Genomic DNA, 26,848 nt, shown 5'->3' on the forward strand with positions numbered 1-26,848 from the left:
ACAGCCTTCCACATTCTGTGGATCTCCACCTACCTCTCAACTGAGGAACATTTTCAGCTGTTTGGTGAAGTCAGGGATCTGGCTCTCCTGTCTGAAGTGCTTCTGTGAACATAGTGTCAGTATCTTTTATTCCCTCAAAATACACAGCTGTGTCACTATTAAAGAGTCAGAAGCTGTAAAGCAATCAGCTTTCTTTAGACCTGTACCTACCTATGTGCTCTCACCCCTGCTGCAAAGGCTACCACAGCTTATACAACAACATACTCTACTTAAGTTTTGTATTCCATACATTCCTACCACTTCTCTCTCCCCTGACAAGGTGCCCTACAACACAGTAGCAGTAATTCTGGGAAATGGGAGGCAGAAGCCTAGAATGTCAATCTGACCTCAGTCTCCAGGCAAATGCATGTAACAGTGAACTACCACATAAAAACCTGCAACAGCCACCTCCTTCAGCCATATTTTAAGCAGGAATTGTGACTGTATTTTATGAGTGGGAAAGTTCTGCTGCTAACACACACCTATTAAGCAACACCCTCAGAGAATTAGAGGTCAGGCTACTGGGAACCACAAGGAAGCAGCAGTAGAAACTGTATCAGTTACTTAGGCTAGAGCAGCTGGGATTCTACCACAGGACAGATCTAAGAAATGTTTGACTACTGAGAGCTGTGTAACAAGTGGCTACTGAGTTCACAGGTTTTGTATCACACTGACCTATATGCCCAAGCCTTCATTCAGGTCAGGCCGCATTCACTCTTCTGTTTGTTGTACGACACACCTATTTACCAGAAATAATTGCAATTGGCATCTAAATGGAAAATCCACATAATTTTCAACTAGTTTAAGCTTTCAGAGACTTTTTGAAGGACTATGAACCCAAATTACAATTTTTAATGAGGAAAAGTTTCTAGCACAAAACATTCCTTTGCTTCTTGAGAATAAGACTTGTAAAACTAGTTTAATAATTTTTGGGTTTTTTTTTCCTCCACTCCCTGGAAAAAAGAAAAAATATTCAATTATACTGCTATTATAATCATGGAATATTCTGAGTTGGACAGGATTCATCAGGATCATCAAGTCCAACTCCTGGCCCTGTATAGGACACCCCAAGAATCACACCATGTGCCTGAGAGCATTGCTCAAACACTTCCCATTAGTCCATTCCAGCAGAATTATACTTTATTTCTGTTTTTAGCAAAACAAAGAAAATCCACATTAAACTAGCATTCTGCAACAGCTCTCAAAAGCAGAATTGACAACAGCATTTAAAAAAAAATCCCCATTTTTAAAATATACTACTACTAGTGACATAAATGAACAACTTTATTACCAGTCAGAGAAAATGGCCTGAGAACCAATACAGATCTGTAAACATCTATCATCTCTATACATATACACCTATATAGTACTATATATAGAACTTGGGCACCAAGCAAACCATTTTACTGGGGGCACAGTAAACATGCCTGACTGAAAATACACCTGTGAAGTATCAATACCTAGGCTACAGACTGAAAATCGCCCACAATTGAGTTTCCTTAAGAAATTCCTACCAAAATTAGGATATAAGTTGTTATAAAACACATTTCACCAGCTTTTGCTTGTCAGCTGAAACACCAGCTGAAGGATTTAGGCCTTTCTAAGAGTTTTGAAGCACCACTCCAGAGCTATCCAAGCATACACCTCGCATCACAGAGAACGCTGACTTACAGTATCAAACAACCCCTGACCCTGGATGCTGAAATCACTATAAAATAATGAATAAACCAACTCATGAATTCTTCCATCAACATTCTACAGCATGGTGCATGTCCCACTGTAATCAAAAATACCATTATGTATAATAAGACAGGAAAGTAAGTGCTGAAACCAAACCTGTTGCCTGACAGCTGAATGATTAAACTACCACTTGCCTCAGGCTATCTCCAGTTTGCCAACTTTGCTGGAGTTATTCTACTCAAAACAGTCATCTGTTGGGGGGGGGGGGAGAAGAGGGAAGGAAACCTGCTGTCCCAAGGATTATCTTCTTATATTCTTATGTCTGATTAGAAGGAAGAATGTGTTTAAAACTTATACTGACTAAATCTAAAATGTTCATGCCTTCTAGGGCAAAAAGTAATAAAACAAAACCTGATTACTTTTCTACATTCTAGCTGTCAAATGCCACCTCATGACTTCTCTGTCCTTGTCTTTTAATACATTCATTACCAACTACAAACTGTCTAGAAGCTTCACTAAAGACTGAAGCAACATTTAGGAATCCAGAACAAACCCAAACTGCACTAAGAGATAGCTTCTTTTCCAGCCAAATGCAGATAGCCAATATAAATTCAACAGGGCAAAAAGGAGAAGAAGGGGGCATGTTAGTGAAAAGGAAAAAAGAGAACAACCACAAGTACTGTTGGTGCACTGGAAAGCCCTAACACCAAGCCTTGCTGAAAAACCACAAGGGGAATGTGAGGAAGCTGGTCTGAGCACTAGTCTCTCCACTGACATATGAAAAGGCTTCTACACAGAAACAAGTAAAACCCCAGCAACCGAACAAAAGAGGTAATATTTCCATCATTCCCCCTCTCTCCTCTACTAAACATGAAATCTCCTAAACTTAAGCTCCTGCAAACTCTCCTATGTTCTTCATTTTCTTTCCTCCTTCCAGGTACATACCACAGAGTCTCTGTTCAGAGCATGCACAGGCATACCAAGCAAGACAGGATAAATGTTGTTTATTACTAGACTGTATAATGTATGTTGGGGCAGAAGTACAGACCTCTTTTTGTTCCAAATCCCAATTTTATCTGGGCACAATTCCCTATTTGTGAAAAAAATATGGTTTTCGTTATTTTCTGTCATGGCTCCCAGAGGCCTCTAAGCATGGGTACTTATAAATAAAAACATATTATTGTTTCTTATTTTGTCCTTGAGCAGGGAAACAAAAGGCAGAAGGAAACAAAACATGAAACTAAACACAACAGCAATTAAATAAGAAGTTTGTCATAAATATTTTGTGTCTCTAGGAAGGAAATGAAATCTCTCTTCCCTAGTTTACAAAGCTGATTTCTCCAACCCTCTTGTTTGCAATGTTCTGTTATTCAACGGTATCAAAGAGCACTTTTAAGATACTAATTTTGATTTATTACAACCAAATCACGCAAACATCCAGAAAGTGCCTACTTTGCCTCTAAAGGTATATTGGAAAAAGCAACCAATCTCCAAAATCTCGTGTCTTTGTTGAGTACAAAGAAGCACAAAATCTGTGGCTGCCTTTCAGAGACAGCAAGGATTTTTATGTCCCTTCCTGGTGATGTTTATTTAGGAAACTTGCTATTGCTCCTATTTCAGCCAATAGCACAACAATCACAGCAGCTACAGTGGACATGATTTAGTCATTTTTAGCTGAGAGATGCGGAGGTCCCATTCTTGAATTATTTCTAGTTTTTAATGTAAAAAATGCAAATAATGGGTGCCTAATGCAAAATACTTGCTAAAATTTCTTGTAAGTGCTGAAACCAAACCTGTGGCCTGACAGCTGAATGATTAAACCATCACTTGTCATGAGGCAAACTACCTCCAGTTTGCTGGCTTTGCTTTGCTGCAGTTACAGGGCTCAAGACAGTCATCTACAGGATAGGAGGGAGGGGAAGGGGAATAATCCCATGATTATTCTTGCTTGAGAAGAAAGAAGAATGGGATTAAGACATATACTGACCAAATGTGAAGATGTAGAAAGGCAACTCCCTAACTACAGATTGTTACTGGAATCAATTAAAAATTGAAAATAACAGTACATTTTAAAAGAAAAGTCCCCAGCAGACAAATAAGACACAGATTAAGAGATTGCAATGCAAACCCAATGCCACTCTTCTGATCTGTTTGGCCTAGCAACAGGAATTTCCTCTCAGCACATATAAAAACTGCATGAATAGTGTGGTGCAATTTTGTAAACTACTTACACAGAACTTACTTATCAAGACTGATTTGGCAAGCTGCATAGAAACTGCACTAAACCCCAATTCAAGATACTTCCACCCTAAAAATTAATTCCAAATTTTTTCATACTATCTTTCCCCCATTTTTTTCAATCACACAGCTGAGAACTCTAAAGGAAAAACAAAATAAAACCCAAAACAAACCACAAAAAAGCCAAACAAGCAACATCTACAAAACCCCCTTTTCCTTCCAACTTCCTGTACACACACAAAAAGCTTCTGCTTTGCACTTCCAAATAATCTTGAGCAAATTACATAGGTATCTACCTGCAAACACAAATGCAGCTTTGTATTTGCTATGAAACACTACAAAGGTATTTATCTGGCACTGAATTCCACTCTTGAGATATTAGCTCTCTATATTACACACACACACACACACACACACACAACTTCCTACAGCCCCCCCCCCTCCCTGCAACTGCCTGGAGTTAAACATTACATTGTGCCTCATGAAATCAGGCAGCTGCAGCCTGAGTTAGAGTCATCTATTGACACTGCCTAATCATGCAAATAAGTCTATTAAAATTCATGGACCTCAATCTGCAGTAGTCTTCAGCCAAACAATGAGCATATCAGCTAGTAAGTATGTAAATCAACTACTTTTAAAATGTGTATTTATAGATATTTCAGTATAAGTTATATTTTTATACATAAAAACAATCACAATTCTTTTTTCTCCCTGTTACGTACTCCCTCACATGCTGCCAAAATCAATTAGAACTTTTTAGTCAGGTTTCAACAATCTTTTGATCACTGCCTTACATCAACCATTGTTGAATTACATTCCAAAAATGTCCAAATAATTATTTGCTTTAAAAAATACAGATATGCTAAGTGATCGTGAGTTACAAAACGATTTTGCAGCAAAATATATTACTGACTGCTGACCCCAAATAGAGTCATGATACATTCCCAGGACCACTGACATTGAAACAGCAGCCTCTCACATAATCACACCAGTTTAGCTCCAAGAAACTTGTTCAAATGTATGTGGAACAGGAGACAAAGAGACAAGCAGTACAATTCACAGAAGGACAATTTAAGAGTCCTCTAGAGAAACTTAGCAAAGCACCAAAACCAGGCTTCTGCTTTGAATCTCCCACTATAGTAAACTTTTTCTCTGCAAATTACAGAGTGCTTAGAGACACAAAACCCCCTCTCTCCCTGTTTTAACCACAGAACTTGACACTTAAAAGCCTTTCATGATACAAAACTGTCATGCAACATGAGAAAACACACTACTAGAAGAAAGCAAATTAAAAACATACGTTTCATGGTCCCATCTTCCTCTTCATCATCATCACTGTTGATTACCATGGTCCCCAAGTCTGATTCTAACATGGTGCTGTTGTGCTCAATCATTGTCTGAGCGCCTTCACTCATCGTACTGGTGGCTCTCATGGTACCAGCACTCTCTGAATTGGTCTTCACCATGGTGTGAGAATCCAACTCATCTTCATCCTACAGGGAAACATTTGCCAGAATACAGCAGATCATTAAAACAAAACAAAGGTAAGATACAATCACTTATTGATTAGTATTTTATCTTTATGTGACCTAGTTGTACTGCTGGAATTCCAGGTTTAACGCTTTAAAAGAAACAACAAAATAAAAAAATCTTCCATATAAAGAAAAACAAAAACTCTTCTCTCTCTCACAGATGCATAGCAGGGTAAGGATAGCATGGCCCACACACTCACTTTGCATTAGCATTCAGGTTTGAGTTATCTTTGTGATTTTCATGACCCACTTTATCTCTCTGGGTTCCAAGAATCACTAACACAATTTACAGAAAGAGATTTTGCGGTTCTGCAAGGGACTGTCACAAAGGATGCTCACCACCCTTGACTTAGGATCATGCCCAGCATTTGACATTACATACAGAGCCCAGATGATAGGCTCATGTTCAATTTAGCTATTAAACAATCTCCAACAGAATTTTTAAAGTCCCCCTCAGAAACAAAAAATCTACTTACTTCAAGTGTTTACTTCCATTTTAAAATCTTTGTTACAAATATGAGTAAATAACTTGTTAATACTACACATAAAAATAGCCCTTGAGCACATACTTACCCACTAAGTGTGGGGGAGATAATATCAAGGAGATAGACAGTAACATTTTGAATTGGTAACAGTAATGGGCCAGCAATTTGAAACAGAGCACTAATGGCAATCCAGTTAATGAAACATGAAATTCATACGTAATGTCAATATTTGAAAACACTAATGGGAAATCCCACTGGTTTCCAAAATCTGATTTAGATTATACACACAACATCACAGCATTTCAGGAGAAATGTGATATAGACTGTGACTATACACCTTTTCTATATGAATAAAATCTATTACTCAAGGTAAAAAAAATTATTCTCATTTGTTGATTAAATGTAAGCAATAATACCCACCACTATGAAGTTACTCTATGCCAAATTGTTGTATTTTAAATACAAATGCTACTTGCACAAGTTCTATAACCATATATGCATCCATTTCCTCTATTGTGTCAAAATTTCATAGAGTTCCTTGATAAATGAATTTTATCCCTGATTAGCAAAATATTTTAGCTACATAGTTTGGAAGACTATTACATAACCCTTTTTTTTTTTTTTTCTTTTAAATTTACCCCTTACAAATAACATGTTGGTACATAGAACCACAGAATTCTTTAGTTTGGAAAAAAGCCCTAAAATCATCAATCCGGCACTGCCAAGGCCACCACTAAATCATGCCCCTAAATGCCACATCTACAAGACTTTTAAATACATTCAGGGTAATATGTAACATTAAAACAAGTCTTCACCCACTAACAAATTTCCCCTTTTTCCTAAATCTTTGCATTACTTTATAGATTTTAAATGTTAAATGACAAAGTGACTTTTAAGTGCAGGGGCTGGGGAGAACAGAGGCAGAATGCCAGAAAAAGTAAAGCCCAGACTCAAACCCCTGCAAGGTCTGGCACTTTCTGTTTCTCAGTGAACTCATTCCCCAGCATGGCAGACAATTCGCCTCTCACAGAGACGCACGTGCACGAGCTGCATGGCCTGAGTGCCTGTTTCACTAAGGGCTGGTCTAGGTAGATATGGAAAATTGAGTGCCATAATACCAGCTCCTGAAAATTACTCTATTACATCTCAACTAAGAGATACAAAAACAGATTTAATTTTGATAGTCCAGCTAACAGCATACTATAATGAAGCCAGGATACAGACCTAAACAGATTTAAATTAAAATTCCAAATGCCAAAAGAATAATTATTTTCCAGATTATAATTTGTAAAAATACTTGAGTTCTTAATTTGCATTCTTTCAGGGTAGTTTTCTTTAGTTGCATTCTAATTAGTACCCTACAGTTAAAAAAACTGTGATATTCCCAAAGATACAGACAACTTACAGCTACAGCACAAGCCAACTGTGACAGTGAAAAAATGAGAATATTTTGGTACTGCTCCTCCTGGTGGCAACTTCAATTTTCTTTACTATCTACCACCAAATGTCACCCCAGTATTTTCTATGAATTGCATTTTTCCCCTTCTAAATAGGGCACTCAGAAAAAAAAGTAGTTTTGCACTGCATTGTAGAAGTGCCAGAACAGTTAACCTACAAGTGTTTCTTTCCGTACTGCAATACAACATAAAACTGACTCACAGCATACTGCTGTTTTGCCTATTAATCACAAATGTGATTACTACAAATGTGGCATCTCTAACATACAAGCAGACAAATCTCTGAGTTTAAGGCACAGTTACATTTTATTTACAGACCAGACTGTCTAATATTAATATCCATATTAATATGCACATGCAGTGCATATGGCCTTAAACTTACCTAAGCTGAAATAAGAAATTAAACACTTTCCTGGAGCTCAAAAGTTTTATTGTAAAATTAATGGGGAAAAGTGATGGCTAACAATATGAACAAGTATGAAATGGAGCCCTAAATTACCATTTTCATAACTCCAGCTTAATTGAAAAAATATCTTTTATTTCTTCAGTCAAATCGACTACCTGGACTTGGCCCAAAGAATGGCATTTCATTTTCCAGTCTAAGAGTGCCAAAAGCCTTTGTCTTAGTATTATCTGTCAGCAAAGAGAACAGTTATCTTTTAGCCCCTAGGAGAATAAGGATCACAAAAGCCCACCTCAGTACGAGAAGAACAGCTGTCACAAAAAGGGAAGTACACACCAGTTTTGATGAATGGTGTTTTCCTTATATCAGGAATGATGTACGGAGAAGAGAAATATCAAACTTCTCGTGGCCTGTGCACCTCCCAGAATATTTAATTTTGGAGCTAACACGGATTGCTTCCAGAGCTGTCATTCTAGTATTTCTCACAAATATGAGATTTAGCTAATATGGCAGTAGACTACATTGGTTTTCAAAAGGTAACTTAATAAAAATATGTAGTGGATCAAAGTTATGGACGTGCACATTTACATGAGAGATGAAAGTGATTCCTTCGTACAAATTCTGATTCATGATTTACAGTACATAAATATTGGTGTAGAACTTGTGATCTGTTGTTATAAAAGGTAAACACACTGATTAAATAAAAACAAACACAATCTCAATTTTAACCAGGAAAAAAAAGAGAAGTATTAAAGCTGAAGTGTCATGTTCTCATACTGTTTATGAAAACAGATACAAGAATCAAACAATAAAAACAACTAACTCTGGAGTTAAACTGTCTGCTCCTCTTCTGTGTACAAGTAATAAGTAACCAAACTTGTATTTGGAAGGGGTTTCAGTTACACCACTGTACAGCAACAGAAGGTGAGGCACAAGCGAGAACTCTAAAATCTCTTTAAATGCTACAGAAATAACAATAGGCTACAGAAACTCTGAATAACATCATAATGTAAAGTACAAGTAAAGTACCAGCAATAACCTGCAATCCTGTAAGACTAACTCTCCAGATCTCCTTATTTACCAGAATGATGCTATTAACAAAATCAACCCTTAGAGCATTAAAACACAATCATAGACGTTTGATTATCAGGATAGAAAATTTAAAAAGACTTCAGCAGAAACCACACATAAGACTTCATGATATACTTGTAAATTAAAAGATCTCATCACACAAGAAGTTTTCTCAGAAGTTGGCCTTGCAGACTATACCTGAGTCTACATCAGTACAGAAGTGAATGAGACGAAGTGATAAAGATTAAAGGATTTTTCTGTTGCCTTTTAAACATCAGTAGGGGTGAAGACTGATAAGAAACTAAACGAGAGAAGCAAATACAGCAGCAGCTACTTTTAAAATCTCTCTGCCTGTGGTTTGGCATGTTAAAAGAACACTAGAGGGCAGCAAAGACAGCCAACTCGGCTGCAAGGTATTAAAGGAAGATTTATTTACATGCTGGCAAAATTTAGTATCCTGTAAAATAATTTCATTTACTATTAACACCTCATCATCACCTTTGAAAAATGTAGCTGTAGTCACAGCTATCTTTTTTTAAAGCACTGCAGTAGCTACATAAACACACAAAATAGTTTGGTCAAGCACAAGGATTTTGTAAAAGCTCCTAAAGTACAAAGCCAAACTTCAACCTGAGTATATGATTAATACTGAGCACACAAAGTTTAGACCCATCAGTAAAACAGGTAAAAACTTAACTTTCAGCTTACAGTCAAATCCCATCACATTCAACTGACATCTGTCACAAAACTGCACTTCAGCACATTTTCTACCTCCAGGTATGATGCTTTGCTGCATGCTTTTACCCCCCATGTTTATTCTTCCCATAACCAATTTCTGGCTCCACACTGCTGTGGATTTTAACAATACGCTATATTTCTAACTTCAGGACACCTAAAGGACTTCAATTGAATCTAAAGAACACATATGTCAAGTGTTCTTTGGCATGAAGAAAAAATGGCAGGGAAAGAGAAAGTTTTAACACTTTCATACAAAATTACATGTACATATATAGACAAATATAGCCACAACATATACATGCAAACACATGAAAGAAGCATGAAAGCAAATATAAAAACCTTCAGAAAAGTACAGCCCAGAGTAACTAATCTGATTCCCTAGTTCCTGTACAACAACACTATAAATATTGTAAAAATATAAAGAAATAATATAGCAATTATTTATTAGAGTCTCAAAATACAGATACCAACTTTTCATAATTAATACAGGATTAACCAAATAACCCTTTGTATGAATGAATAAATAATTCTAAATATAGGAACAATTGATTATTGACAGTTGACTTTAGTGTTGATAGTTGTTAACCATCAAGTGCCCAAGAAAAAAAAAGGGATCACTGAAGTAGTAATTCCTTGATTTAATACTCTAAAAGACTTCAACATTTCTCACATCATAGCGACATTAAAATGTAAAAGAAAACATACAGAGAGCTGCTTGTTAGCTCACTCCTTTAAAGGTCCACAGAAACAAATATTTAGACATGTTTTCTGTAAGCTGCCAGGCAACGAGTTACTTTACATTCCCATAATATAGCTGCCCAGCCTCAGCATCCACTTCACATCACACTTCCAAAAATGCACGAGAAGAGATTGGTCATGCCTCATAATGCCTAAACTAACATTTAAACTTTGATATTGGGATTAACCTTTTGTAGAACACAACACTTGTGATTTTTGCTTAATTAAAAAAAGCTGTACAACTACCTCAGCACCTATCAAAACATGTCAGATTGTCACAAGGCATTCTCATCACATGAGCAGCTCTCGTAACAGGCATAAAATCAATTCTGAGCACACTATTTATAATGATATATCTCTCAGGAAGGATACAGACATGAAGACTGTTTACAGGTCTATAATACAAAGTTTTGAGCAGTAAAAAATATTTACAGTACAATTTACAATTTCTCATGCTATAAAATGTTCACAGACGGTGGTGAGAAGGAAAAATAGAAATCAATTTTAGGGGGGATGTGACTCTTCCTCACTTGAAGGACAACTGAATTGACCCTGAAAATAAAGTACATAATTGTGAAAACCTTGCATCTGATTATTTCTCCAAATCCACTCTACTTTCAGTTATGTAAGTCACTTTTAACTTGAGTGCCCATTACTATACAATAAGTGACTTTAAGAAGGTATTAAAGCACAAAACCATATTCAAATGTAACTGTTAGGGTTAAACAGGTTTCCTAACATAAGAAACTTCACAGTCAGAACACTTTATACCTTCCTTCTTGATGAGTCTCAAATCATGTACTAGGGAGTAACAAGCAGAATTCCTCACAATTTACATAGGAAATTCTTGGGGGGTTAGACCAATAAATTCAAGCCCCTGACAGGTTAACTGAAACCATTCTTTTTCAACAGTATATGGACTCAATTCACTGCCCATGAGAGAACTTTAACCTCAACAGAATCTACTTAACACTAACACCAATATTTGTTCTTGCTTTTAGATGCTGTTAAATATATATTTCTCAAAGTTCAAGTCTGTTTCTACAGGGAGGTCTTTACAGTAGTATGATTGGGAAAAAAATCCATTTCTGAGGTGTTATTTTTCAAAACCGAAGTGCCAGGTGGCCATTACTTTGCAACCGGACATGACACCAATTCTAGACACAATCTAAAACCATTTATAGATATTAAAATATGAAGAAACACATGCATTACTTACTGTCACTACTACTACATAAGATAACACAGGGACTGTCATTAGTTCTTTCTAGGATTGTTGCCATCACTGCAGACTTATCAAGACCTGTATTATCATTTGAACTATAGGATCATGTAGTCATGTAAACCACATACAAGCAACCCTATATTTCTTATGGGGTTCTGTGAAACTGATATATAAGGAAGAGGAACATGCAAGGGTTATTTATCTTTATTCCTGAATGCTGGACTGCTGACTTCATCCACTACCAAACTGTATAGCAACTATACCGAACTGGCACTCATATTATCTGCTTTCCCTTTACCAAAGGAAAATCATAAACACCCACAAGTGCAGAAATAATTGGTTTACTCTCTTTCTGGCAGTTCCACAAAAAAGTTCCAAATTAAATGAAAGACAAATTTTTGTCAAATAATTCTTCACTTTAAATTATTTTGAAGTGAAGTGTGGGGTTGGGGGATTGATTGTTTCTTTTTCAAAAATGACAAACACAAATATTGTAATGCTTTTACTTTATTCTTCCAGATTTTTATCCTGGTTTCCTCTAATAACTTGTGGGTCCATTGATTAACCTCTACCTAGTAAGCTTACAAAACTAAAATCAGAATACTTCGTGCAGGCTTCATTTACACCTAACATATTGTTCAGGAGTTTTCCACTATGCAGTATGCGAGCAACATGCATTCAAGAAACACCTTACAGACACTGAAATTAATTGAAAAGAAAATGGTAACAGTGTCAAAGAATCACAGAATGTTTGGCATTGGAAGGGACATTAAAGACCAACTAGTACCAACTTCCCTAGCATGGGCAGGCACACCTTCACCTAGATCAGACTGCTCAAAGTCCCATCCAACCTGACCTACAATGCTTGAGGAACAGGGCATCCACAGCTTCTCTGAGTAACTTGTTCTAGTGTTACACACCCTCTCCACAAAGAATTTCTCCTAATATCTAATCTCAGTCTACCTTCCTTCAGCTAAAAGCTATCACCCCTATACTACATGCCCTTGGAAAAAGTCCTCCAGCTTTCTTGTAGGCTCCCCTAGGCACTGGTACAAGTTCACACTGCTGTTTCCTAGTTTGGATGAGTTTGCACTTCTGGCTGATCAGAACCTTTGGTGCCAGCAACTGGACAAGATTCTGGTGTTATCTCTCAAATAAATCTGGAATTTCTTACAATGATGTACTGCACTGAAACTGCTGCAAGATATAGGAAGTCTGTGTTATAACCAAACAATTATTAAAACCAGTCCGGAACAAAATTTGTTCTGCATTGTGACACACAAAAGATATTCATAGATCACTCCAAAAACTGCTTTTGTCAACAAGGAAATTCCTCCTCACCTCATCAATATTCTTCCTTTCAAACACCTGTACCCTTGCTTTTTCTATTAAAGCTAAGTATTTCAAAACTTTTTTCACTCAAGGCTTACCAAGCAACACAAAATTATTGAACGTACATTTACTGATAGCAAAAATCACACTCACTACCAAATATGGCCAGATTTAGTAACTGCTAAATCCTAACTACAAATCCTATCACAGATTATTTTCTTGAACCATAAAACTGTGTGAAAACTTAGGGAACTAAAAAAATCTCAATAGCATAAAAAATACACAAAATTATTTTTTATAGTAGGTACAAAAATCTTCTCTTACTTGATCTTTTTATAATGGGAAACTTTTAAAAATGTTTAATTCTTCAATATAAACTTTACAGCAATAACACCTGGACATCCTCTTGTCCATTACAAGATATTCTTGCACACCTCTTAACAGGTCTTGTAGAAATCCTTTAGTGTTAATTGTTAATATGAATTATACAATTACAGCCTGGAAGTCAGCATCCACAGTGAAAATTCAGAAGGACTACACAAGATCATATAACAAAAGATGACAAAAGAATTCTGAAAGAACATATTGCTGAGGTTTTTACCAGACTCTCTCATCCATCTCTTTTTGTCATCTTAGAAGTCTCATGTAGTGATCCCTCCACTGAAGGGAATACTACAAAGCTTCATTCTCCAATTTCTCCCTTTCTGTTTTTCACTGTGCTGAAGTCATGCTCTTCTGTCTATTTTTCGACTACCTTACTTTTCTGAACTAACTAGTCTTATTCACAAGCCCACTTTCATGGCTTTCTCCTATTCTGTTACTATTCAGTACTGAGAAGTCAGCTCTGCCTCTAATTTGCCTATTCCCTTACTCACCTGTGAAGTTTTCAGACCTTTACTCTTTTCTCACATCCTGTGCAACTACAGGCAGGGCTGCCTCTAGCCCTCTGCAATGCTGGCCTTTAGAACTCCTCTACATCATGACCACAAAAAAAAATTGAGCAAGGTATGCAAATGCTGAGCTGCCAACTGCTCTGACCTTCTGCCTTACATTGAAGAGCACTTTCTTCAAGCAGAGGTTGACTTCTGGTTCTGGATTTGTTGCTACTCATGCACTGCTATATGATTTATAGCCCCTAAAATTCTATTAGTGTACATTAAAAAATGACAGACTTAGCATTTCCATATACTACACCAGCACTCATTTTTAAGAGCAAACCAACCTTTTAATAATAGTGGCTAATTAAGACAAATTAGGCACTGCATTAGACAAAGTTGCCAGGAGGTGCAGGAAGGTGAGCGATCCTTCCCTTTAGCTCCACAATGCTGATGCTACACCTGGAGTGCTGGGTCCACTTCTGGCCTCCTTAGTATGAGAGACATGGACACACCACAGAGACTTAACAAAGGGCCACAAAGATGACCAAGGGACTGGAACATCTCTCCCAGGAGGAGAAACTGAGACTGGAACTGTTCAGCCTGGAGAAGATAAAGCTCAGGGGGAATTTTTTTAATGTATGCAAATAACTGAAGGGAAGGTGCAAAGAGGATGAAGTCAGGCTCTTTTCAGTGGTGCCCAGTGACAGGAACAGAGGCAATTGGCATATAATGAAAAGAAGGTTTCCTGTGAACATCAGGAAACACTTTTTGTACCATGAGGGTGATGGAGCACTGGCACAAGCTACACAGGGAGGTTGTGGAGTTTCCTTTCTTGGAGATATTCAAAAGCTGTCTGGACATGGTCCCAGGCAGCCAAACCTCAGTGGCCCTGATTATGTAGGGGGATTGGACAAGATGACCTCTGCAGGTACCTGCCAATCTCAACCACTCTGTGATTCTCTTTTCTCAGCCGTGTTAACCAAAGATATTCTTGTTACTTTCAGATTTGAGGCACTTATCTTCTGTACTTAGTGACAAGCAGACTCTTGCTGTCTATTTTACTCATAACTTGTTCCCTTACAGCACCACAAAAGCTCATGGCAGAATTCCCAACTACTACCAAGGTAACAAAAGTAACAGATTGCTGCCTCACTCCTGGATCTGACGTTCTCTCACAGTGAACATCAAATTGGGAAAAGTATGGAGGGAAGGAGTCGTGGGGGGGGTAGAGTGGGGACTGCAGTGGGGACTGCAGTGTTAGGTTCTGATTTCTGTACCCATGCAAGAACCATGAGGAGTTGCTAAATGCTGCCTCAGTTGAGGTGAACCAAACTTGTGTTACACCCTTCCACACAGGAGAGGGAGAGGGAGGTGTACACCACATCCTTAGCTAGCACAGACTGTGCCTGGCAATGTGATCTGAAGTAATCAGATGTCATGCGTAATTTTGGGTTAATGCAAAAGACATCAATATTGCCAGTTAAGGAAGATTAAAATAAGATTTTCCTTCTAATTCAGAAGGAAATAGTACAGATGAAGCTAGTAAAGATATCAGATTTTTATGTCAGTAATAAATCAGTATCTTCAAAAATCAACTATTCAATAAGTCAAGTCACAAGCATCAACTCTGCATGATAAGTCACACAGAGGAAAATTTCCTAATGTAACAAAAATAATCTCGGCCTTCCCTGCCTGTTTATTACTGAGTAAGCATATACAATTCCGAGTAAACCACTTTTATAAAAACAAGCTATCAATCTTCTTAGAACACACTCTTAGAACAGAAAAAAATGCAGCCATCCACACTGATTATTGGAGATACAAAAGACTTCACAGAATCTGCTTGAAAAGTATTCCTATGTATAGATCATCACATAGCACTCTGTAATAAGGATTCTACAATTTTGCTATAGGATAAACTGCATTTACTGCACTGCTCTTTTCTGTTTGCTCAAAGCTGTTACATTCCAGTCTTCATATTCTCTGTGCTCTTTCTGAATGACCCTGAATGATCATACATTGTATGTATGGCAATACACTTCTCTGAAGCACATCCTACTGCACTGCACAAGACTAACCTGAAATAAATTATGTAGGGAAAAATAATAATATCATGAACACAGATTTATTCTTAACACTTCCAAACAATTCTAAATGCAACCTACTTATCTCACAACCTGCTTCTCTCCTCAAATATATGCTGACAATGTCACCTGAAGAATGAAGTGCTGTCACCATTTTCATGTTACTTGGCTCAAACCACACTGCAATCACTGCTCACTGAGTAGCGTCATCATTAACTATTTTATGCATTAGACTTAAACAAAAACCCCAAACACCAAGCAGCAAACTAAAAATGAAACCACTTGTCTAGAAGTCCACCTGTGAAAGTAGAACCTTAAACAATTTTGGGGGTTTTAAAATTAGTCTGAGTAGCTGCAGTTGACACAGTTTCTTTTCCCATTTCCTAGAAAAGCTTTTTACTAAGACATTTCATGGAATAGTGCTGAAAGCTGGCTTATACAGCATAACTCATAATTAAAGAGTGGAATACTACTCAAAATTCATAGGCTTAAAACTACAGAGAAAACTGGTAAAAAAGAGTATTTGAACACAACTGCAGGAAGTAGGGGAAAACCAGCAACTTATCTGTAAAGTATAGGTGGTTACAGGAAAAATGGGTACACACCGAATTTTCTTCCTCCTCTTCCAGCTCTCTCTGCTGTTCCTCATGTCGCTTTGCCTTTATCTCCATTGCTTCGGTGATCAGGTCCCTTAAAATTGAAACTGGCTTAGCATTCTTAATAAATGTATGCTAGGAGAAAAAAAATCATTGAAATATGTAATATCATTAAAGCAGTTGTACTCCAGATTTAATTACAAGTCCTATTCAACACCACAGATTTCAGGGATAAACAGTATTGTGCATTACACAATAACCAAAATCTACACCAACACAACATATATCTTTCAGCTGCTTTATAACTAAAATTTTACTTTAACTATTTTTAATAACTGCAAGCCTTGGGAAATATAGTCACTTAATAACTGTTTCATGATTGAGGATACAATTTTCCAAAGAAATCATGCAGAAAGTTGTAAATAGAGTGGTGATGATCTGACATAGAAAACCAAACTTTTTCAGATACTGAGTTTTATCATTTGTTTAATCTTAACAAATTGAGAACATAAATTAATGGCTCTAACCGAGTATCTGTGGCTGCTTACTTCAACAAACCTATACTTTAAATGCCATAAAATATTTCCTGATCTATGATGCTGAAAAGTGGAACCAGTAAAAAAAACCCCTTACTATTAGCAGGAAGTTTAATTTTTAATTCAAGGTCAATTAAAGTAATGTTTTACTTCTTCATTTAAGACAATGTGCATTACACCATTTGGACATTTTGCTGCCTAATAAACACCTGCTGTTAGAAAAAGTCTGATTTTTTGCACCATTACATGCAAGTACAATTTAGGCAAAAACACAACTAAGCACCTCAGAAAAATATTACTAAATATTTAAAAGCTGTTCCATGAAGAACAGAACTGATAAAGCCTCATGCACTACATCTATTATCTATCTTCTCCCTTGATATATTAATTCAATTACTCTCTCTTTCATTCCATGATCTCTCCTCACAAGCAGTACTCTCATTTCTACTCAGACATTTTGACTGCACCTCCAGCTCCATCACCCATGCTCCAAACTCCAGCTGGGGAAAAAGACAACACAGACTCTTGATGAACAAACACAGTATCTGGTTTCCTGGTCAGTTAGCACTGGAAAGAAACTGTACACTGAAGCTTTTTGTTTGTTTGTTTCTCCTTACTTGCCCACATTAATGCAAGTCTCTTCTATCCAGCTGTCTGTATTCAGCTAACCATACAAACTTCAAATCCTGGAGGTCTCAAGTACTGGTTCATACATCACACAGACACAACTTTCAATTTTTACTTACCTTGTGGTCTGCATTTTCATATTTTGCAATGTATAAAATTAAATATTCATAGCACGACCTACCAAAAACTACTTTGCAAAATTTTTGTTCGCTTTGTAGTGGAGTTCACTGGAACTTAAAATTTAACAGCTGCTATTGCTAGCTCAACACGGAATAAATCTAGCAGGAGAGTAATACAAGAAGCGAGAGCCTGGCATACCCTGCCTTGCTCCAAAGGTCCACACTGCCAACTGCGGCTCACATAGGCAAGTGCCCACTTGGCTGAACTTAGCCCAGGAACAACCTCATCATACTGCCCATCTGCATCAGACCTTTCTAGGACACAGAGCCTCCTGCCTGCTCCATCTGACATGACCAGAAGGAAAGACTGAATATACCCCATGCGTGGTCCGCACAAAGGGGTACCCTGGGCTCAGTTCTGTAATTTAGACAACTAAACACTAGTCTAAATCCTGAGACCTACTGAGGGCCTCTAATCACAAAGCAAGGCTCCAATATTAATAGCAAGAACCAGCCCTAAACTATTTAATGATTAATTTTAGAAGCAGCAAGAAGAGAAATAAAATGGGGGCAGAGATACAGGAGCTGACAGAGAAAAGACTACAAATTGAAAAAAAATAAGGCATAATAATAGTTAAAAGAAGATTTTCCCTTACAAATTTTCACAATGTTTTGGGTTTGAGGGGGGGAAAAAAAACCCCAATACTGACCTGTAGCAGCTGGGTTGCTGTAGCTCTTTGTTCCGGATTTTTCACTAAGCATTTCTTCACAAAATCTGTGAATTCATCAGACCAGAGCTCTGGCTTCCGGAAGGTCGGAGGGGGATTTGTAGGAATCATAAAAATGGCCTAGATAAAAATCAAACAATAGCAAGTCTAAACAAAACACATCACCACAGCAGCTGAAGCCAAGTTAAAAAAAAGAAATGGCTTTATCCACCTTTCTTATCTGGCTAAGAATCTGGAAGACAAATTTTAAGTACGCAAGGATTTCTACCCAGATCAAGATTCAGAAAGTAAATCCATCTGCTACTAATATAGCTACTTCCCATTAGATTTTCTCTATTTAAACTCTACCCCATTGAGCACAAGACTCCTTATTTAATCTACTGCTGTACATCAATCTGAAGAGAAGATTGTATTATTTCAGAAATTCTCAGCAGAAATGACAGCACTGCTTGTTTAAACACATATATAAAGTTCCTGTAAACAGTCAAGCTCACCTTCTCCTCTCTTAAATGAATGTAGTTTTATTTGAGAATTGCTTAGGAAATTTGGGAGGATTTTATTTCCTTTTGCACTCATCATTCATCAGATAGAGCTTTAAACTTGCTTGGTCAAGTAAGATTTAGATACACATACTAAAAGACCTAAGGTAACACTAAAAGATGACAAAATAATCAACAAGTCTTACAGTACTGAAAACCTACATGAAATTGAAAATGCACCATTTTACCTATATAGCAAAAATTTCCTCTGTTGAAAACCCTATGCAGACAGATTTTTCAACTGGGAAAAAAATATTCATTGTATATAAAAGAAAAGTTTGTCCTACTCGAAGATTAACTATATTGTGTCATTTTTTACATTATTATTTCCAGGTTTTCCTCTAACTATAAATACACATTTGTAGCGGGATGGGGGGTGGGGGGCGGGGGGGGAAACAGCCATATAATTCTGACAGACTACTGCAAAATAATGAAAATTTTTGAATTTTTGTATGTAATAAATGCATCCAATATCATTGCTTAAGACTAACACATGATAGCAACAGACTATTCAGAACTAGGTCTATCGACAAGAACAATGGGCTATTATTGTCTTCTAAACCCAAGTTCAATTCAACCACATTTTCCAAACTCACAGGGAGTGAAAGTTCTTCATTTGTTTTTCTATAAGCATAGGCAGAAATACAAACCCAGAAAAGGGGAAAAAACTGATTCTGCACACTTGTAACATAGTAGAAGCACTAGAAGCTTCAGCCTATGTCTGAAACACAGGAGAAGGCAGAGAAAACTTAATGAGATTTTATCCATAAATTCTAAAGAAGTGTGACTGGCCTTGAAAGTTGGTTGAACTCATTCAAACCCTCATTAGAAAATTCTTCTCATATTCTGAAAGAAAGTGGAATCTATGGAAAAGGATTTAAAAAGTGTTTACTATCATTTTAACAAAAATTAATTCAGTACTGAATAGTTGCTAAATGTTTACAAAACTTGCAATTTTGTTTAATAAAACTGTATGCTACAACAGCAGCTTTATATTTTCAGTGGCAGCCATGCCAAACAAGTATATAGACTCATACAGGAAACGTGGCACTCAGTAACTGCCCTTATCTAATTCACTTGTGATGCAAGGTTAATTGTCTTGCACAAGTACAAGTGAAGTGCTTCTGGCAAAAAGCAGTGGCTAAAAAATTCAGCTGTTTCTGTCCTTGAAATTAATGATCTGAACTTCGAACTGATGACTTTTGATCTTATGTTCAGCTACTCTTAACAGCCAACTCTGCAGTAGCTATTGAAAACACACAGCTGTAACAGAAAACTACCAACTTCTGTTTATGTGGTGTCAAAATGGGTACCTCCTCTTTGATCATAAACATTGACCTCTCTCCCCACAGGTAAGCAAAGATAAGTTACAGAGTCCTACTCAGCTCCTCAGTTCTAGGAAAAATGTTTGTCTTGGCCAATTATTTCCACGAAATACGCAGCAGTTAAGAACCAAAGCAGAGAACTGACTTCGCTGTCATTCACAAAGGACAATGAGAAGAAAGGGAAAATTAGTGAATCATTCTTTTATGCCAGGCAACAAAGGACACAAAAGGAGATATTCAAGGGTTAGAGTTCTAAATCCACACTTATGCTTTGCACACTCATGGAAAACACCTACTTCAGAAATTTGTACATCCATGTAATGCCTAAATTGTAGGCTCTTTTAAATCCTACTATGCCACAGGAGCTGTATTAACTGAAGAGAAAAATTAGACACATTTTTGTAATACAAGAAAACATACAGAAATTACTTATTGTTTAGTCCAACTTGGTAATTATGTCATATACTTGCTAGCATGTACCTCTCCCTCCAGATCTCATCGCTCCATTCTATTAACCAACCTAAAATTCTGGGTTTCAATTCAATCTTCCCTCTCTACTACCTAATTTTGGCTTGCATATTTCTCTGCAGAAAAGTTAAGCTCCTTTCCTCTTTCAAAACAGTCAGTGATTTAGCTTTCAACTACCTTGTTTCCTTTCAAGAGGCTTGCAAAGCAGTCACTGGAGAATTATAAAGCTAGTCCCAAATCTCCAGGAATAAAAACGAAACACTTATCTGACAGAAACTTATTCCTCATTTTTGCTTCCACTTCTTGTCCAAAAAGTAATTTCTATCCTAAAATAACTATGTATTATTTTAAAACAAAACTAAGCTATTTCAATCACTCTGGGTGCCAATGGAAGCAGGAAATACTTGGGGTTTTTTTCATGTTTCTTTCATCTTACCTTAGATTTCTCCAGTCCCTGTTTTCCCAAACTATTACTTGTATTTTTTTTTTTTACCTCCACTCCACTTGTAATTTTCTCAGAAGTTTCCCACAGCTATTCATTTTAGTGTAGCTCTCACAGTGAGGCTGAGGACAGTGATCATTCAGCCAGTGTTAGGCAAATTTTGCTAAAAAGAAACACCATATATAAGCTACTATCCACCCAACTAAAGGGGTTGAACTGGCAGTTCCAACTGCAGGAATTGTTAGGAGGAAATTGCTCAACAGATGGGGCAGGTTCTACACATATTTATAAAAGAGCTGGGGCTGATTCTTTTCTCTCTCCCACCCTCACCATCACCTTCCACATTGCCTTAAATTTCTGAGACAGAAGGACAAATCTTACACGATTAACACAGCAAATATACAACCAAATAATTTAATTGTATGGCTCAGTCTTCAGTTTTAACCATTCAATCATCTTTAAAAAGAGAAAGAAATCTTTAAAGAAGGATCAGCTTAATCTGTTTGTCTTCACCTGTGTATAATATAGAGTTAATTTCAAATTAATCCTGAACTGGTCCCTCCCCCTCTGAACCTTGAGCCCAATTCTACTTTGAATCATCTTTCACACATTGGTCTGAGGCAAATCCTTCACCTTGCAGTGAAACCAGAATTCAAGGCAAATTATAATATATGTATGATGAAAGATGGGAGGAAAGAAAAAATCATCCAGGGCAGTTTTTGGGGCCACTTCTGAATTAGGCACTGGACAATCCAACATAGTTTCTACCATACCTGTTCCTGGGCAGCACTTGGATGGTCAATCACCAGCAGTTACAACTAAGTTGAATACCAGACTGAGAACCAGGTCTTAAATGAGAGCAGAAATGCACAAGTCAGCCCAGGATTTTCTTTTTATTATTCTTAAAGGGCCTAGTATTTTAAATTAAGTCCAGGCTGAAAACAGGGGGTTTTTTAGTATGAAGGTTCCTTTACGGACAATTTTATTGGCGCGAAAATGTAATTATGGTGATGATGATGAATTAGGAAAAGCCAAAATTAAAATGAGATGCTCATATACCACACATGGAAATTCCTAATCAGAAAATCCTTGCAGCTCATTCTTGTAGTCAGTCAGGGTAATATATCTGTATTTCACACAGCCCACAAACACATTAAGTGATCAACAGCAATTTTGTAGTGGTACCATGTATTCTGGCTTTTGGTTCCTTGAATAATTTATCTCTATTACTTAACTGAAATAAGTTACTTGTAATAAAAAGCAGAAAATCTACCCAGTATCATAAATGCTACTGAAGAAGACAACAAAGACTTTTATATTGTGGTGATTTTATAATTTTCATGCAGTGAAGCTTCATTGCTAGAATCTACAGAGAAAACCTTTTCTTATAAACAGGATAGGATATATGACATCAGTTCGTGACTTCATAGTTTTTGGAACCACAAGTACACTACTTAGTCCAGCAATCTACTGTAGAGAACAAACACCAAAACACATTTAAACTCAGTAACACATTTCAGAGTACAAAATCCTGTTTAAATCTGGCAGAGTTAAATATTGATTACTGCAAAATATTAGTAACTTTGGAAACAAAGAATCACCTGAAAGACACATTTTTCTCTTCTTTGTGATACACATCATAAAACCTCCCTCCTTTGTTGAACAGCCTTCAAAAAGACTACTAAAACACCATTGACTGAGTTACACAACTCATCAGCTGTCTAAGAATGAAACATCAGCATGGAGAGGGGTGAAATACTAGCAGGTTCTACACTGGATTTTCTTTGCAGAGCATGTTTTCTTGGTGTGGCTTTTTGGGGTTTTTTCTGTTTGTTTTTATTCATTCAGAACTACAGTATTGCAACATAGTGAAAAGTAAAGTTACTGGACAACATCTCATGTGTTTAAAGTCAAGAAGGTCGGTTCATAATCTGCTTCACAGTAGATAATAGATTTATTAAAATCACTGCTTCCTCCTCCCACCTGCAAACATAGATGTTGATCAGCTGTGTACTCACACCTTTTGTGCAGAACTACCAACAGGTCTGGTTCCATCAAACATCAATCACATACCTGATCCAAGTTGATTCTTACAGGATTAAATGCAGAAAGGGATAAGTGAAGCTTTAATTCAGGGAAGTTCTGGTCGAACAATAAATGACTAAATTTTTCATCCTAATAAGGGGAAATATGTGTGACATTTAACATGCAATCTACTGTGCTTACTTTTATAGTTTTTAGTAATGGCCACTGATTAAACCACGTACACAATACTACATAAGTTAAAATTACATTTAAATTAATTTATTATAAAATTACATATATTAACACTGGGAGCACTTGAAAAATAAAACACCATAGGGGAAAAAACCAAACTGAATAAAACAAACCACAACTGTTAACAGCCATTCACTATCATAAGCTTCCCTCTGGAAAAATGACCTTTCAATGATCAAATCAAAGTATGATTAACTTAAGATGTAAAGTAATAAAGTAATAAACACAGAGAAAAGATACATAATGGGAAGACTATTCTCACAATTAACAGCAAAGATGGGTTACTGAAAGACAAGCTATTTACATTGACCTGAATATTTATTATTGCTAGTAAGCTCATTCTGACAGCATTACAACAGGTCACAAATGTAAAGATACAGATCTCAAACATTTTGCAATAGTAAGTGCAATTGCAAACCTATTGAAAAGAATCAACCCTTGCCTTGTTAGCACCGTCATGCAACAGAACAGTGCCTTCAGATTCACCTCTGAGTTTACTCTTCCTACTAAGGAGGGAATTGGACTAATGAACCCTATGGGTCCCTTCCAAAGTCACACATTCTTTGATGCTAAAAAATTGCTTTCAATTTCAAAAGAATATTACAGATCATTTGTTATGTGACAACAGCTTGAACAAGTTATCATTCTAAGGCCACTAGTTCTTTCAGTTTGGGGTCTTTCATAACTGGTTTTAAACACACTTACTTAGAAAATTGATTTTTAAGTCCCATCACATTTCCTAACTTCTACCATATCCACCACTGATATATATAAAGGACAGAATTTATTGTACTGACTGCTATGCAATTACCAAGACAAACAGTAAGTTCCCCCTGCTAACTCAGCTAAAAGGATCATGGTATCTGCATATATGCCTGTTCATTATCAAACCATTTTATCAGATGAGTAACAAAAATATTTATTACCACCAATCTGCTCCCAAAACTATCACCTCAGCATGTTGACTTAGTGCCAGTTGTTTAATTTACAAGTTTATCTATTTATTTCATTTTTCAAAGCTTCTTGAACTCTTACAACTCATCATTTGTACTATCCAAAGATAACTGAAAGCTACTCAACAAATTACTTCATGGACTTGTATGCAATGACAGAACTCTGTTGATCTGCACTGACCTCCTTATGCTTGCTTCTTTCTTCTCCCTCTCCCTTCAAGTCCAGCAGACCTATCAGTATATCTCCAGGTTTTATTCTAACATATTTAAATAATATTTGGGGAACTCTCCATTACTTTTACCTGTAGTTCTTTATTATTATCTTGTTCTAACTTTCCATCTCCTATTCTGAAATTGAACAGTCTCAGTTTCTCTGTCCAATTCAGTAGGGTTTTTTTTTATTTCCTGAGCTCATCTCTTCAACGCAAAATGTTCCTGAATTCTGCCATTCAATTGAACATTGTCCTTTTAGTTTAAGGATGTAACATTCAAGTTCCCATCTCATCTGCAAGGTGCAAGTCATTGATGTCAGTGACATTTCAACAGAAAGAAGACACAGTCAGCAACCTGCTCCTCAAAATTCTTCCCTCCTTCAATTTAGATCCTTGAAAGCAGGGCAACAAATGCCTTTTCAAAGTCTATAGAAGTAAAAAACAAAGCATGGGAAAATCTGCAATGTTGTGAAGGTTTTTGAACCCTTCTTTGGCTTGATGGGGTTTTTTGTTTTTTCCTTGGGTTTTTTTTGGAGTGAGGGGGACAAGTGTTTTAGATAACTGAAATTTTTCAAGTGAAAAAATAATTTCAGGCTACTCAAGATTTTGTGCTTAAACTACCCAGTCAGCTATCAGTTTTGAGTTTTAATTGATATCTATAGGAACTTTCAGAGGAAAATACCTACTTGCAAATAACCCCTTATAGGTACTAAAAAGTGTAAGTATTAAACAATTTATTGACAGGTTATACTGAAAGTTCACATCTGCAATAATTACAAGCCTACACATTTTTAGTGTTCTTGGACATAAAAAAAAATTTAAATCTTGATGACTTAAAAAAATCCAAGCACTAGTGGAAAACAAGACAGTGAAAGTCAGCAAGTCTTACAAAAAACCAGAAGTTTCAGACAGCTGAAAGAAACTGCAGCATTCAGACACCATCTAGGATAGTATTTCTAATAATTTCAATCACCAAAAGGAAAACCTAAATAAGCTGAAATTTATTTCATTATTCTTATTCTGAAAAGTACCCTCAATTCAAGCACTGGGTGATCAAGATTCATTTTGTCAGAGAGAGAAAGAAAAGAAGGGTCCACTGCATGTATGTATATGTGGGGTTCTTAGGGTTTTATTTGAGGGGAGGAAGTGTTTGTGACTAAGGGGGTTGAGATAGGGAAATAAAGATATTAAACTACCTTTACTTTAGAAAGAAGTATCTGTTATAGAGGCTTAAACTTCTAAGTGATTTTTTACTTAACACAGACTTGGAAAAACAAGTATTTTTAAAATTAAACATTGTTGTAGAGGAGAAAATTTCCTTTTGATAGTGATGAGCAACACCTTCTGTTTGTGAGGAAATCAAAACCAGCATAACAGAGAGATGGAGCCACTTCAGGCCACTGCCCATTTCAATTCAAACCCTCAGAATTCAACACTTAGAGAGTCTCTCAGACTAAACCAGACATTATGGCATATCCTTGCTCAAGAGCTAGGCAACTCACTGCCTAAAGGATATCTCCAAGCCACACAGGTGGCCAGGAATCAAAAAAGAAGATGTCTTTGTGAATGTTGGTACCTCTCAGCCAGAAGCATCCTGCTATCCCAGAATCACCACTATCACTCCCGTCACAGAATACATGAAATCAAGAACATCAACTTGAAACTGAACAACTTTTTTCTTTTTTCAGCACTGAACTACTTTCTTATCAGTTACAGAACAAGGAAATGGTTCAGAAAGTGCACACAGTATGACAGAATCCAGGGAATACTTGTGATTAATTTAGTCTTCTTTCACCATAGTTTGTTTTACTCCTGATTCAGTACTATCTTGAATATGCATTATGCCTAGAAGGTTCCAAATTTTTACCAGAATATGAAACTTACTTTCCCTCCAAGAAAACTCCAACAATAGACCTTACTTTAATAAAAAAATGTTTTCTCTTCTTCCCACAGTATTTTCTGCAGTTTCTGAGAAAACAAGTCCATGATTATATCCAGAGACATACTAACATTTAATGAGACAGCAAGTGGAAAAACTACATTTGCAATTATATTTATTAGTAGAAGAATCAAGGAGTGAGTAACTTATATTTGTGAGAAAAAGCTGCAGTAAACTCACTGGACTT

General features: G+C 36.6%; 1 protein-coding gene across 2 annotated transcripts in view; it reads right to left on the reverse strand.

Moving 5' to 3' along the window:
- STK3 (serine/threonine kinase 3) overlaps positions 1–26,848 on the reverse strand; it is a 141,419-nt gene that overhangs the window by 54,285 nt on the left and 60,286 nt on the right. For both annotated transcript variants that reach the window (XM_059864430.1, XM_059864440.1), the window contains exons 7-9: positions 18,489–18,626; positions 16,506–16,631; positions 5,258–5,450 (exon numbers count right to left, since the gene is read on the reverse strand). In XM_059864430.1, the coding sequence (XP_059720413.1) occupies positions 5,258–5,450; positions 16,506–16,631; positions 18,489–18,626 (457 nt within the window). The remainder of the gene's footprint in view (positions 1–5,257; positions 5,451–16,505; positions 16,632–18,488; positions 18,627–26,848) is intronic.

This window comes from Haemorhous mexicanus, chromosome 1 (genome assembly GCF_027477595.1).
Source record: "Haemorhous mexicanus isolate bHaeMex1 chromosome 1, bHaeMex1.pri, whole genome shotgun sequence".
Lineage (NCBI taxonomy): Eukaryota > Metazoa > Chordata > Aves > Passeriformes > Fringillidae > Haemorhous > Haemorhous mexicanus.